Genomic DNA, 15,468 nt, shown 5'->3' on the forward strand with positions numbered 1-15,468 from the left:
CTAATCTCCGTTTGAAGCGGTGTGGAGGCACAATGCTCCCCAAGAAGCCACTAGGGCCACCATAATCTCCTCACGCCCTCGCACAATGCAAGATGTCGTGATTCCACTAAGGGACCCTTGAGGACAGTCACGGAACCCGTACAAATGGCAAGCCTTGGGGGCGGCCACCGAAACCCGTACAAATTGCTCGTGGCAATTGTTGGTGTCAAAACCGGCGGATCTTGGGTAGGGGGTCCCGAACTATGCGTCTAAGGTCGATGGTAATAGGAGACAGGGGACACGATGTTTACCCAGGTTAGGGCCCTCTCTATGGAGGTAATACCCTACTTCCTGCTTGATTGATCTAGATGAATATGCGTATTACAAGAGTTGATCTACCACGAGATCGAGATGGCTAAACCCTAAAAGCCTAGCCTGTATGACTATGGTAATGATTGTCCTTCCTTCGGACTAAGTCCTCCGGTTTATATAGACACCGGGAGGATCTAGGGTTACACAAGGTCGGTTACAAAGAAAGGAATCTACTTATTTGATCGCCAAGCTTGCCTTCCACGCCAAGGAGAGTCCCTCCGGACACGGGTGCAGTCTTCGGTCTTGTTTCTTCATAGCCCATTAGTCCGGACCATATCCAATAGGCCGGACGCCCGAGGACCCCTTAGTTCATGACTACCTCAGTAGCCCCTGAACCAGGCTTCAATGACGAGGTGTCCGGCGCGCAGATTGTCTTCGACATTGCAAGGCGGGTTCCCCTTTCTGAATACTTTAGGATAGTCTTCGGGCGCAACGACAATCTCCGGACCTGCAACACAAGTACCACAGTCGTAGAGTATAGTATTTTACGAGTCCAATCTGCTGATAATTTTTATAACGTGACATCACGCACGCCCGGTTATTTATTTCCAACCGTTTCCTATCCCGCCGTTCTATGTTTCGAGGCGTGGTTGTCATTGGCACGTCCTGTGAAAGCAGAGATCGTGTCCTCTTATTGCGGGATTCTCAACAATATGAGCATGGGTAACCCAACCGTTATGTTGGAAAGATTCCTTAGGAATAGGCAAGTCTTCAGGCTCGGGAGGAGGCGTTCAATACCCGGTGCCTTTATAAAGGAACCAAGGGCCATCTTTTTACGCCAAACGTCTCCTCAGCCTTTCCAACCTCAAGTTCTAGCACCCAAGGTTCGACTTCATTGCTCCAAGATTCCCCATCATGTCCGGGCCCAGCCCTCAAGGTCGATGGGTGGCTTCCTCCGTTACATAGGAGGATATCGCAAAGCTTCGGGCGGCCAAATACCTGACCTTGGAGATCCCCCATAGGCTTCCTGCTCAAGGATAGGTTATTCCGACCCCTAGATCCGGCGAGAGGGTCATATTCATCTCTCACTTCCTCCGAGGGCCAGGGTTCGCTCTCCACCCCTTTGTCCGGGGGCTAATGTTTTATTACGGACTAGATTTTCACGATCTAGCTCCGGATTCTCTCCTCCACGTCTCGGCGTTTATCATCACGTGCGAGGCCTTCCTCCGAATCCCTCCACACTTCGGCCTATGGCTCAAGACCTTTAGTGTGAAGCCGAAGGTAGTCGACGGGGAACATGCTGAGTGTGGCGGTGATGTAGTAAGCAAGCTTACCAACACTCTTTGGCCAAAAGGCTCTTTCACCGAAACTTCCAACCAATGGTAGAGAGAGTGGTTTTACATCACGGGACCCCATAGTACCAAGTGGGAAGCTAGAACTGCATTCCGTTCCGGCCCTTTGTTATAGCTTGCATCATGGATCAATAAGGGGCTGGACTGGGGATCAGTTGATGAAGTGCAGACTCTACAGAGCCGCATCTGAACCCTCCTTGAGAAGGACATCGATCTTGTCAATGTGATTCAAGTAATGCTAGTCCACCGAGCTCTGCCATGCCAGCGTAGGCCTCTACGCATGTGGGAGTTTAATCCGGAAGGACCACGAACCTTCCAACACTTTTTCGGCATTACGCACAAAGGGATGTGGAAGTTGTTTTTCGGTAAACGAAAACATTGGCCGGACACCATTGAGGACGCCGGCCTCGAATGCAACCGTCCAGATACCGCGGTAAGCACCTGACTTCCGAACACTTTGTATTTAAGTATGCCATAATACTTTAGTGAGCAAACTATCTTCTTCCAGGGCTGGATAAACAAAGCGGAACTACTTAGGTGTTCGGCCCCCCTTCCGAAGGCTCAGCGGATCCCGTATTAACAAGGATGCTAGCCCCGGCTCCATACCAGATGCATGTGAAGGAGAGCAAGGCGGAGAGTGGGAGGACCAAAGATGGCCTCCATCCCGAAGGTATATCAGACATTATGTCCGGGGGAATCGAGATTCCATCGTTCAAAGAAAAAAATGAAGGGGAAGTCAACGTCTCTCCCCCCCATGGAAAAAGAAGGGCCACCTCCGAAAATTGGGAGGAAAAGGCTCCTAAGAGAGGCAAGATGCCTCTGTCAGGTGGCTCGGGCTTGGAGGACGACATCATCGCGCAGTCCCATGACGAGGACCAGCCTCAGGCCAAATCGTAAGTGAACAAGGGTGTTTTAAATATGCCCCATTCCTTTCTTGTAACGTCTAGAATATATGTTTTTCGTAGTTCGGCATGCAGTCTTCTTCAACAATCCTCTTCCTTGGGGGACCTTCTCCCGGAGATGATGGAAAGCGAGACGCATCCACCGGTCTCCTTGCCCAATTGGGCGGACGACTTCGACGTGTCATCGCGGAGGGTCTCCCCTAATCAACAAGTGGTGCAAGGGATGACGAAGACACTACCCAAAGGTGATACTTCGGTGGCCCAGGGTCCGGAGACCAACAATGGAGGTCCCGAGCAGTCCGGTCTACAGCCGGATGAGAATAAACGGATTCCTTCAAAGGGAGGCCATACTCCTTTAGCAGCTTCCGGAGACCCATAAGCACCGGATATATTTACGAACATGCTGCGACAGGCGTCTGTCTCAGAGCAACATCGTACCTTGATGGGCACAGTGGTTGAAAAGGTCCTGTCTGCGAAAAGCAGATTGAATGAGGCCTTTGTGGGCCTGCTAAGAGGCTTCGAGGTTTGTACTGTAACATGTTCAATTGTGTTTTATTCACAAAATACACCTGTGTATAGATAGTATCCCCTGAGACTCTGATTGGCTTCCTGAGGGTGTCGGCCTTCTGGGAACGGGGGTCCCCAGACTTGCCTGCCTGCGGCCCATGGCGTGGCTGTGCTGGCAGGTCTGTACGGCCCATCATCATCAACAAGGCATTCAAGACCCTTGCGAGGCGGATGACGCAAGGCCTCCTCAGGAGCGGCCTCACCAGGCTGCCTCATGAGGAGCGGAGATATCAAGGCGGGGCAAACCTTGCGAGGCTCTCGTGACGTGAGCCATGACGATCGACACCAGGCGGGCACCAGCACACGCAGTGTCCTTGTTTCCTCTTTGGTGCCAAGGGGGCAAGCACAGGCGCGGTGTACCGTATGGTCATTACCATTAACATGAAAAGTGACATTGCCTTTAGTGCAATCAATAACAGCCCCTGCAGTATTCAAAAAGGGTCTTCCAAGAATAATAGACATACTATCGTCCTCGGGAATATCAAGAATAACAAAGTCCATTAAAATAGTAACGTTTGCAACTACAACAGGCACATCCTCACAAATACCGACAGGTATAGCAGTTGATTTATCAGCCATTTGCAAAGATATTTCAGTAGGTGTCAACTTATTCAAATCAAGTCTACGATATAAAGAGAGAGGCATAACACTAACACCAGCTCCAAGATCACATAAAGCAGTTTTAACATAGTTTCTTTTAATAGAGCATGGTATAGTGGGTACACCGGGATCTCAAAGTTTCTTTGGTATTCCACCCTTAAAAGTATAATTAGCAAGCATGGTGGAAATTTCAGCTTCCGGTATCTCTCTTTTATTTGTAATAATATCTTTCATGTACTTAGCATAAGGATTGGTTTTGAGCAAATCAGTTAATCGCATACGCAAAAAGATAGCACTACTAGGAAAAGGCCTACTAGTGGCGCACCAGTTTTGCCTACTAATGGCGCACTACCGGTGCGCCATTAGTATGCCTAGAGGTGCGCCATTACTATCTGACTTAGTAATGGCGCACCACATAATCTCGGGTCACTATGGCTTAATCTCGGGTCAAATCACACTCCGTGGTCAAACTTCCCGAAAGGTCACCCGTCCTCACACTACTCCAGCCCAAGCATGCTTAACTTTAGAGTTCTATCCAACCCCAGCACCAGCTCACTTCACAGGCACTTATTGATATATCTAGCATATCAATCCTATTAAACCTTGTTGATGTTTAGGACTTTGTTCATGTTCATGAGTGTGATGAAATTTTGAAAAAATATTTCAAACTTCCGTTCATATTACGTATCATATTTTGAAAAAAAATTCCTGAAAAAAATTGAAACTAATTTTTTTTCTGTTACTAGTGGCGCACCTAGCATATGGTGCGCCACTAGTAAGTTTGAAATTTTTTGAATTTTTTGCCTCCAGATCTTAAAAGCCCCGTAACTTTTTTCTGTTAGGTTTTTGGAGGATTTTTAGAATGTTTAACGGGGTTCCCCCGGTTAAATTCGGATGTAACTTTTCGAGTAGATGATTTTTCATATAGAAAACTTTTTAATCCGAGTTCGTATGCAAAAGTTATGCCCATTTTACAAATTCCAGAGAGATTTTGCAAATAAAGTCGAAATTCATATTTGTAAATTTTCCCAACAACTAGACCACATATCACATGGGAAACTTATTTTCTTTTATTTTTTTTGACATTTTCATCATTTTATTTTATTTTTTAAAAACTGAAAAGGCGGTCCACGGGGGTGCATGCGAGGGAATTTTTGGGCCAAGTTAGTAATGGCGCACCGTGGGAGTGGTGCGCCATTACTAGTTGAACTAGTAATGGCGCACCACTCCCACGGTGCGCCATTACTAGTTTTCAAAAAATATAAAAAAATTTGAAAAAAAACTGAAAAAATTTACTAGTGGCACACCGTGGATGTGGTGCGCCATTACTAGTTTAATTAGTAATGGCGCACTATCCCCTGGTGCGCCATTACTAGTTTTGAAAAAAAATAAAAAAAATTGAAAAACAAATTTGAATTTTTTTTACTAATGGCGCATCGTGGATGTGGTGCGCCATTACTAGTTTAACTAGTAATGGCACACTGTCCCCTGGTGCGCCATTACTAGTTTTAAAAAAAAAATCTTGTTACTAATGGCACACCGTGGATGTGGTGTGCCATTAGTATTTGGACACTAATGGCGCACCAACACATGGTGCGCCATTAGTATATAGTAGTGGCGCACCACATGTCTGGTGCGCCATTAGTGTCAATTTTCATCTATAGCCCTTTTCCTAGTAGTGTAGGTCTAATCATTTCAGCAAAGCGCTCAAAATCCTCATCATCCTTTTTCTTGGATGGTTTGGTAGGAAAAGGCATGGGTTTCTGAACCCAAGGCTCTCTATCTTTACCATGTTTCCTAGCAACAAAATCTTTCTTATCATAACGTTGGTTCTTTGATTGTGGGTTATCAAGATCAACAGCAGGTTCAATTTCTATGTCATTATCATTACTAGGTTGGGCATCTAATGAACATTATCATTAACATTACCACTAGTTTCAGGTTCATTACCAGATTGAGTTTCAGCATCAGAAATAGAAATATCATTTGGATTCTCAACTGTTTCAACAATAGGATCACTAGAAGCATGCAAAGTCCTATCATTTTTCTTTTTCTTCCTTTTAGACGAACTAGGTGCATCTATATTATTTCTCTCAGAATCTTTCTCAATTCTCTTAGGGTGGCCTTCAAGATACAAAGGTTCCTGAGTCATTTTACCACCTCTAGTCATAACTCTAACAGGATTATCATTATCTTTATTATTCAATTCATTGAGCAAATCATTTTGAGCTTTAAGTACTTGTTCTACTTGAGTGGAAACCATAGAAGCATGTTTACTAATAAGTTTAAGTTCACCTTTGACATTAGCCATATAATCACCCAAGTGTTCAAGCATATTTGAATTGTATTTCAATTATCTACCAAAATAAGCATTAAAATCTTCTTGCTTAGCCATAAATTTACCAAACTCATCTAAGCATGGGCTATCAAATTTAGTAAATGGGATTTCAGCTTTATCATATCTACATAGAGAATTTACCTTTACTACCTGTGTCGGGTTATCAAGACCACGAGTTTCTTCAATAGGTAATGAATTAAGATTACATGTTTCTTCAACATGCAGTAAATTAAGACCGTGTATTTCTTAAATAGGAGGTAAATTCTTAACATCTTCAGCTTTAATACCTTTTTCTTTCATAGATTTCTTTACCTCTTGCATATCTTCAGGACTGAGAAATAGAATACCCCTCTTCTTCGGAGTTGGTTTAGGAATAGGCTCAGGAATTGGCTCCAGAGGTGTCCAATTATTTTCATTTGTCAACATATTATTCAATAGAATTTCATCTTCATCCCGTGTTCTTTCCCTGAAAACAGAACCATCACAACTATCCAGGTAATCTCTGGAGGCATCGGTTAGTCCATTATAAAAGATATCAAGTATTTCATTTTTCTTAAGAGGATGATCAGGCAAAGCATTAAGTAATTGGAGAAGCCTCCCCCAAGCTTGTGGGAGACTCTCTTCTTCAATTTGCACAAAATTATATATATATCCCTTAAAGCAGCTTGTTTCTTATGAGCAGGGAAATATTTAGCAGAGAAGTAATAAATCATATCCTAGGGACTACGCACACAACCAGGATCAAGAGAATCAAACCATATCTTAGCATCACCTTTTAATGAGAACGGAAATATTTTAAGGATATAAAAGTAACGAGTTCTCTCATCTTTAGTGAACAGGGTGGCTATATCATTCAATTTAGTAAGATGTGCCACAACAGTTTCAGATTCATAACCATGAAAAGGATCAGATTCAACCAAAGTATTTATATCAGGATCAACAGAGAATTCATAATCCTTATCAGTAACAAAGATAGGTGAAGTAGCAAAAGCAGGGTCAGGTTTCATTCTGGCATTTAGAGATTGCTTACTCCATTTAGCTAATAACCTTTTGAGTTCATTTCTATTTTTGCAAGCTAAAATAGCTAAAGAAGCTTCTTGATCAAATACATAACCCTTAGGAATAACAAGTGATTCTTCATCATCAGTATCATCAGATTCAATATTTTCAATCTCTCTAGCCCTAGCAAGTTGTTCATCAAGAAAATCACTATGTGGCATAGTAGTATCAGGCATAGAGGTAGTTTCATCATAAGTATCATGCATAGCAGAAGTGGCATCATCAATAACATGCGACATATCAGAACGAATAGCAGAAGCAGGTGTAGGTGTCGCAAACTTACTCATAACAGAAGGTGAATCAAGTGCAGAGCTAGATGGCAGTTCCTTACCTCCCCTCGTAGTTGAGGGATAGATCTTGGTTTTTGGATCTCTCAAGTTCTTCATAATGATAAGCAGATATATATCCCAAGTGACTCAAAGAATAGAGCTATGCTCCCCGGCAACGGCGCCAGAAAATAGTCTTGATAACCCACAAGTATAGGGGATCGCAACAGTTTTCGAGGGTAGAGTATTCAACCCAAATTTATTGATTCGACACAAGGGGAGCCAAAGAATATTCTCAAGTATTAGAAGCTGAGTTGTCAATTCAACCACACCTGGAAACTTAATATCTGCAGCAAAGTGTTTAGTAGCAAAGTAATATTATAGTAGTGATAACGGTAGCAAAAGGTAATAGTAGTAAAAGTAATTTTTTTGGTATTTTGTAGTGATGATAGCAATAGCAACGGAAAAGTAAATAAGCAAAGAACAATATATGAAAAGATCATAGGCAATGGATCGGTGATGGAGAATTATGCCAGATGCGGTTCATCATGTAACAGTCATAACCTAGGGTGACACAGAACTAGCTCCAGTTCATCAATGTAATGTAGGCATGTATTCCGAATATAGTCATACGTGCTTATGGAAAAGAACTTGCATGACATCTTTTGTCCTAACCTCCCATGGCAGCGGGATCCTTACGGAAACTAAGGGATATTAAGGCCTCCTTTTAATAGAGTACCGAAACAAAGCATTAACACATAGTGAATACATGAACTCCTCAAACTACGGTCATCACCGGTAAGTATCCCGATTATTGTCACTTCGGGGTTAACGGATCATAACACATAATAGGTGACTATAGACTTGCAAGATAGGATCAAGAACTCTCATATATTGATGAAAACATAATAGGTTCAGATCTGAAATCATGGCACTCGGGCCCTAGTGACAAGCATTAAGCATAGCAAAGTCATAGCAACATCAATCTCAGAACATAGTGGATACTAGGGATCAAACCCTAACAAAACTAACTCGATTACATGATAGATCCCATCCAACCCATCACCGTCCAGTAAGCCTACGATGGAATTACTCACGCACGGCGGTGAGCATCATGAAATTGGTGATGGAGGATGGTTGATGATGACGATGGCGACGGATTCCCCTCTCCGGCCCCGAACGAACTCCAGATCAGCCCTCCCAAGAGGTTTTAGGGCTTGGCAGCGGCTCCATATCGTAAAACGCGATGATTTATTCTCTCTGATTTTTCTCTCCAAAACACAATATATGGAGTTGGAGTTGGAGTCGGAGAGGCAACACGGGGCCCACGAGGTAGGGGGCGCGCCCCCCACCCTCGTGGAGAGGTGTTGGGCCCCCTGGCCTTCATCTTTTGCAGGTATTTTTTCATATTTTCTGAAAAGTCGCTCCGTGAAGTTTCAGGTCATTCCGAGAACGTTTGTTTCTGCACATAAATAACACCATGGTAATTCTGCTGAAAACAGCGTCAGTCCGGGTTAGTTCCATTCAAATCATGCAAGTTAGAGTCCAAAACAAGGGCAAAAGTGTTTGGAAAAGTAGATACAACGGAGATGTATCATCCTCCAGCTCTCTGCAGCGGTCGCGGGCGGCCTTAGCGTCCTTCAGTGCCGCCTCGCGATTGGCTGCAGCATTGGCAGCGCTTTGCTTCTCCTTCTCGGAACACGCCGCGGCCTGGCTCAGTGTCGTGCGAACTGCCGCGTCGGAGTGAAGCCAGCCAGAGGCCAACTCCAGGCGCCAGGCGCGGGTCCTCGCTCAGGAGATCTGCCTGCAACTGGGTCATCTCCAAAAGAGCACGCTCCAGGACAGCAGCAGAGGCAGAAGAACCTGGGAATGGAGGCGCGGCAGAAGGAGGAGGCGACGCCGTCACCAGGGCCTGGGAGACCGCGGGTTCTGGAGCAGTCGTGACCTCCTCAGCCGGGCCAGACACCGGCACCTCTGGGGCCGGCAGGGCCATGGGGGCTGACTCCTCCCGGGGCTAGGGAGGCACGAGTGCTCGCGTCTCCTTTCTCAGCAGAAGGGGGCGCGGCCGTCGTATCCCCCTTCCTCTTCTTCGCTGAAGACTCCAACCTGATTGACCAGGCGAATGTCAGAAAACAGCAAGTACAAGCAGGAACAAGACAAAGCTCGAAGCACTTACTGATCCACCGCGACATAGTCCACCCTCCGTGGTGAGCTTGAAGCCTGAAAGCATCGGGGCCTAAGAAGTGGGCGTGCGGGCTCCGGCGGCAGAAGGCGGTGCGGCAGAAGGGCTGAAGCCGGCCCCAAGTGGTACCACGTCGGAGGCAGCATCTCGAGAGACCAACGACGACCTACCCCTTGTGGCGATGAGGGGCAGCTCCCTCGCCTCCTGGCGGGCAACGACCTCGGCATCGTCTGGGAGGGCGCGGAGGATGTCGGCCTTGCTCAAGGGGGAATTCTCCCCCATTCCCTCGGGGGTCTCCTCCGAGCCCTCCTCCTCCTCTTCCTCCTCGCGGGACTTGTCAGAAGACACCTCCACCGGCTTCAGCATTGCGGAGGCCCCAGCGAGCGCCAGCGGCACCAGCCCGCGCGCGTCAAAGGTCGGCCTGGAAGCAACGAATTGCTCCCAGTCCTTGCGATGGAACAAAGGAAGAAAGGCGCTCGGCGGGTACTCTTGGTTGTCCCCAACCAAGAGACGCAGAACCGCAGTCAGCTCGTCATCAAGCAGGGCCACCGGGCTCAGGCGAACCTTGTCTGCTTCATCTCCAAGCTTCCACAAGGGGCACGTGCGCGCCTGGAGTGGATGTAACGCCCCAGATACGACTTTCCCTATTTGTACTCCAACTCTTGCCGTTTCCGGCGTTAAGTTATATTTATTTCTCGGGTTCGGGTCTTTGTCTCCGTGTGTTGTTTTCGTTTTCATGCATCTCATATCAGGTCATCATGTGCATTGCATTTGCATACGTGTTCATCTCATGCATTCGAGCATTTTCCCCGTTGTCCGTTTTGCATTCCGGCGCTTCGCTCTCCTCCGGTGGCCATTTCTAGCTTTCTTTCATGTGTGGGGATTAAACATCTCCGGATTGGACCGAGACTTGCCATGCGGCCTTGGTTTACTACCGGTAGACCGCCTGTCAAGTTTCGTATCATTTGGACTTCGTTTGATACTCCAACGGTTAACCGAGGGACCGAAAAGGCCTCGTGTGTGTTGCAGCCCAACACCCCTCCAATTTGGCCCAAAACCCACCAAACTCTGCTCCATGTCCTACAGCATTCGATCACGATCGCGTGGCCGAAAACCGCACCTCATTTGGACTCTCCTAGCTCCACTTATGTCTATAAATAGCCCCCTCCAAATTCGGATCTTCTTCCCCGTCCAAACCCTTGTCTAAAAAAAAACATCCACGCCACCGACGGATGTGTCCGCCCCCGGCCGGACAGCGTCCGCCGCCGCAGCCGCCCACTCGCCAGCCGCCACATGGCGGGCGGACCACTTCGCCGCCGCCGCTTCCACCGGCCCGCCGGGGCCCAGGAGGGGCCCTCTCGGCCCGATCGCCCGCGCGCGCCCCGCGCCCTCTTCTACCCGCGCTCCGGCGGCCACCGCCACCGACGCCCCCGCCGGCCGCCGAGACGCCATCTCCGGCGACCTTCGCCGGCTACCTCCACCGGCAGCCTCGGGCGCTGCTTACGCCGGCGGACGCCGCCCCCCGACGCCGGCGAACGCGCCTCGCCGTCCGCACCACGCCGCCCCTCGGTCCGGCCACCGCCTCGCCTTCCTCCGCTCCGGCCAGCTCGAGCTCCGGCGAGCTCCATCTCCGGCGATCTCCGAAGTCCGCGCCCTGCTACAGTGCTCTCAGATCTGGATCTGAGATATTTTGAACCGACGGTTGACCACCCGTAACTTTGCATCCGTAGCTCCGATTTGGGCATATGATGTATCAAAATGTTCGTCTCGACGAGTACATCATTTCATTCCATTGATTCATTTTCATTTGAGTTCATCTTGATGCCCAAAATGCTGTTAGAAGGAGGCTTCGTGAGTTAATTGTCAGATCTGCTAGTTCATCTTAGACTTTTGTCATTTTTGCCATGATTATTGTGTGCATGCTATGCCTGTGAGTCCATCATATGTTTTGTTAAGCATTTTGTCTTATTTCCAGAGGTGCAACCCATGCATTTTTAGGATGTGTGTGGTGACTTGTGAAAGCTTGTAAAGTGAGGCACCCGGGAAATCTGTTTTCAGGGACTTAGTTGTTTTCACTAAGTCTGGGATATTTTAGTTCATGATGCCATATGTTCAGATTGTTTCCTAGTGATCCGTGCCTCTTTTGAGGATGATGAGTAAAGGAGTTTTGTTAATCATGTTATTCTCTATCCATCCATGTCTTTTTTTGCAATTATGGAGCACCATAGCTTGAGTCTATCGAGCTCTACTTTTGCTTCGTGGTGAATCTGGGCAGATCGTCAACTCGTTTGCGATTTTGCCGGCGTTGTTGTAGTTGATCCGTGTATGCTATGCCATTGTTCTTGCCATGTCTAGCTTGTATTTTGTGCCTTCTTAATGTCTGTATGATTGCCTTGCCATGACTTGCACCGTGGTGAGTGCATAGAGCTCGTTTACATGCCTTCGTGAGTTATATTTCAGCATGTCTCAGTTTTCACTAAGTCTGAAAACTGATTGTGTTTTATGCTATGTTCGTGTGCCCGTTAATATATTTTGTGAACCCTTTTGACCCCAGGTCACTTTGGGTATTTTGTTAAGCTTGTTGAGTAGCTCCATGCCATGTTCTTACTTGTCATGTTCAGGTCATTTATCATGTTGTTTTGCTGCTCCGAAGAGGGCATCGTGATCTGAAATTTCAGACAAGTGTTAATTTCACTAAGTCTGGAATCTGTTTTGCATTTGCGTTTTTGCCATGCTTGTTTGAACCTCTTAATGGATGAATTGGCCGTGGCTCAGTGCTAGTCTTTTGATAAGCATCTTGTGTGCATCCCTGCCATGTATTTTGTTGTCTTGTTTGGTGGCTTTAGCATGTTCATTTCGTTGCATTTAGATGCCTACTTGCTGTAAATCGCAGACCGGTGTCATATCTTAAAACGCTTGCCATTTCCAAACCGTAACTCCGATTCCAATGATCTTTATATCGTTTTCAAGCGATTTCATCCCCTCTATCCAGTGGCACCCTTGGAATTCCAAGTTGAGGCCAGGTTCATGCATTTCCTGTCATATCTTGCATTTTGCATCCCGCATCGCATCCCGCATAGCATATCATCATTTCATCATATTGATTGGTCTTGCACGTGGTTGATTGTATCCTTGTTGCTTGTTTGTCTTGTTGGGTAGAGCCGGGAGACGAGTTCGCTACCGAGGAGCCCGTTGAGTTTTCTTGTGAGGATCCAGTCAACTCTGACAACTGTGCAGGCAAGATGATCATACCCTAGAAATCACTACTATCTTTGCTATGCTAGTTTGCTCGCTCTTGCTATGCCAATGCTACGATGCCTACCTTTTGCTTGTCAGCCTCCCAATTGCCATGTCAACCTCTAACCCACCTTGTCCTAGCAAACCGTTGATTGGCTATGTTACCGCTTTGCTCAGCCCCTCTTATAGCGTTGCTAGTTGCAGGTGAAGATTAGAGGCCGTTCCTTGTTGGAACATTTATTTACTTGTTGGGATATCACTATATTGCTATGTTATCTTAATGCATCTATATACTTGGTGAAGGGTGGAAGGCTCGGCCTCTCGCCTAGTGTTTTGTTCCACTCTTGCCGCCCTAGTTTCCGTCATATCGGTGTTATGTTCCCGGATTTTGCGTTCCTTACGCGGTTGGGTTATAATGGGAACCCCTTGATAGTTCGCCTTGATTAAAGCTTTTCCAGCAATGCCCAACCTTGGTTTTACCATTTGCCACCTAGCCTTTTCTTTCCCTTGGGTTCTGCAGACTCAAGGGTCATCTTATTTTAACCCCCCCGGGCCAGTGCTCCTCTGAGTGTTGGTCCAAACCGTCAGCCGCCGGTGGCTACCAGGGGCAACTCTGGGCTGGCCTACCGGAAGTTTAGACAATCTGAGTGTGCCCTGAGAAAGAGATATGTGCAGCTCCTATCGGGATTTGTCGGCACATTCGGGCGGTGTTGCTGGTCTTGTTTTAACCTGTTGAAGTGTCTTGAGATACCGAGATACTGAGTCTGATCGGAACATCTTGGGAGGAGGTCTATTCCTTCGTTGACCGTGAGAGCTTGTCATGGGCTAAGTTGGGACTCCCCTGCAGGGATTGAACTTTCGAAAGCCGCGCCCGCGGTTATGGGCAGATGGGAATTTGTTAATGTCCGGTTGTAGATAACTCAAACCTTAATTAATTAAAATGAATCAACTGAGTGTGTTGCCGTGATGGCCTCTTCTCGGTGGAGTCCGGGAAGTGGACACGGTGTTGGAGTTATGCTTGCGCAGGTTGTTCTTATAGCTTCTCGCTCGCGCCTTGCCTCCTCTTCTCGCTCTCTTTTGCGGATAAGATAGCCACCATATATGCTAGTCGCTTGCTGCAGCTCCACATATATTTTCCTTATCCATTCCTATAAGCTTAAATAGTCTTGATCGCGAGGGTGCGAGATTGCTGAGTCCCCGTGGCTCACCGATACTATAACTCCAGATGCAGGTCCAGGTGATTCCGCTCCAGGTGACGAGTACGAGCTCAAGTGGGAGTTCAACGAGGACTCTCAGCGTTATTATGTTTCATTTCCCGATGATCAGTAGTGGTGCCTAGTTGGGGTTCGATTCAGGACCTTGTCGCATGTTGGGTTCTTTTCCATTTTGGCGCCGTAGTCGGGCCATGAGTGTTTGTCTGATGGATGTTATTTATGTACTTTGATGTGACGTGGCGAGTGTAAGCCAACTATGTTCTCCCCCTTTTATTACATATTACATGGGATGTTGTAATGATTGCCTGACTTGCGACATTGCTTTCAATGCGGTTATGTCTCTAAGTCGTGCCTCGACACGTGGGAGCTATAGCCGCATCGAGGGCGTTACAGTGGAGCAACGCGCAGCATCAGGAATTCCCTCAGGAGCATAACCCCAGTCACCTTGGCCGCCTTCGCATTACCTGGCTTCAAATTGGTCTGCATCTGCTCCAGCACCGGCGACGCCCACTCATCAGTAAGCTCTGCACGGGGCCACCCCCTGTCAGACTGGGGCGCCTCCATCGACAGTGCCAGGCGCGGGTGGGCGCACTTAGCGTCCATCATGACCCATTTGGCCCGAATGTTGTCGGTTCTCTTCCCGGTTCTCGAGATTGAGTTGGCCTTGCCAGATGCGACGAAGTTGGCGCACCCGGAGACATGTCCATCGCTGATGCGAAGGAAGAAGAAGTGGCATAGAAGCGCCACGGACGGCATCACGCCCAGGTACGCCTCGCAATAATAGGCGAAGATGGACAGGAGGAGGATAGAGTTGGGATGGAGGTGCAACGCCTGCAGCCCGTAGTGGTCGAGGACCTCATAAAAGAAATCAGAGAAGGGGGAACCAACCCGGCAGCGATGCTTCTCAAGAAGAAGGGGAAGAAGGTGCTTCCCTCAGGCTCCGGCATGTCGGAGGCAAGCCGGAGCTCCGTCTTCCCCCTCTCGTTGCTCGCCCCCACCATCAGCAAGCGCGTGGCAGCAAGGTTCTTCTCTGTGACGTTGGGCGCATCGAGGGCTGGCTCGAACCAGGCCAGCGCTGAGGAGGACTTGACCTTGCGTGGCGCCATTGTTCGCCGATACGGAGCGAAGTTGAAGCGGATCTGGAAGTTCCGACAACAAGAAGCAAGAAAGGGGATCTGGACCAAGGTGAGGAAGAAGCAATGAAGGCAAGCAATGTCCATGCCAGCCTTTTTGACAAGTCAGGCAGTTGCCGAGGTGGCGTGGGGAAGCGGAGACGCCCACGACCAATCAACCGCCATGCGTCAACCGAGGCCGCATGCTTTTGGGGCCTGCGGTGCTCCGCACTTGATCCTTTGGCTTCGCCTCGAAGCCAAGCCCAAGCGCGCCTTGGGCCTGGGGGCTACTGTCGGTGTCCTGGGAATGGGGGTCCCCAGACTTGCCTGCCTGCGGCCCATGGCGTG

General features: G+C 47.9%; 1 protein-coding gene across 1 annotated transcript; it reads right to left on the bottom strand.

Moving 5' to 3' along the window:
* Positions 1 to 9,421: 9,421 nt before the first annotated feature.
* On the bottom strand, positions 9,422 to 14,764 carry LOC147980702 (uncharacterized). The gene is made up of 3 exons (XM_087515722.1): positions 14,406 to 14,764; positions 9,687 to 10,176; positions 9,422 to 9,481 (listed from the first exon to the last, which is right to left on the bottom strand). The coding sequence occupies exons 1-3, from the start codon at positions 14,762 to 14,764 to the stop codon at positions 9,422 to 9,424; spliced, it is 909 nt and encodes a 302-aa protein (XP_087371848.1).
* Between the last annotated feature and the right edge of the window lie 704 nt (positions 14,765 to 15,468).

Source organism: Triticum urartu, chromosome 3A (genome assembly GCF_056163025.1).
Source record: "Triticum urartu cultivar PI428250 chromosome 3A, HENAU_Tu73, whole genome shotgun sequence".
NCBI lineage: Eukaryota > Viridiplantae > Streptophyta > Magnoliopsida > Poales > Poaceae > Triticum > Triticum urartu.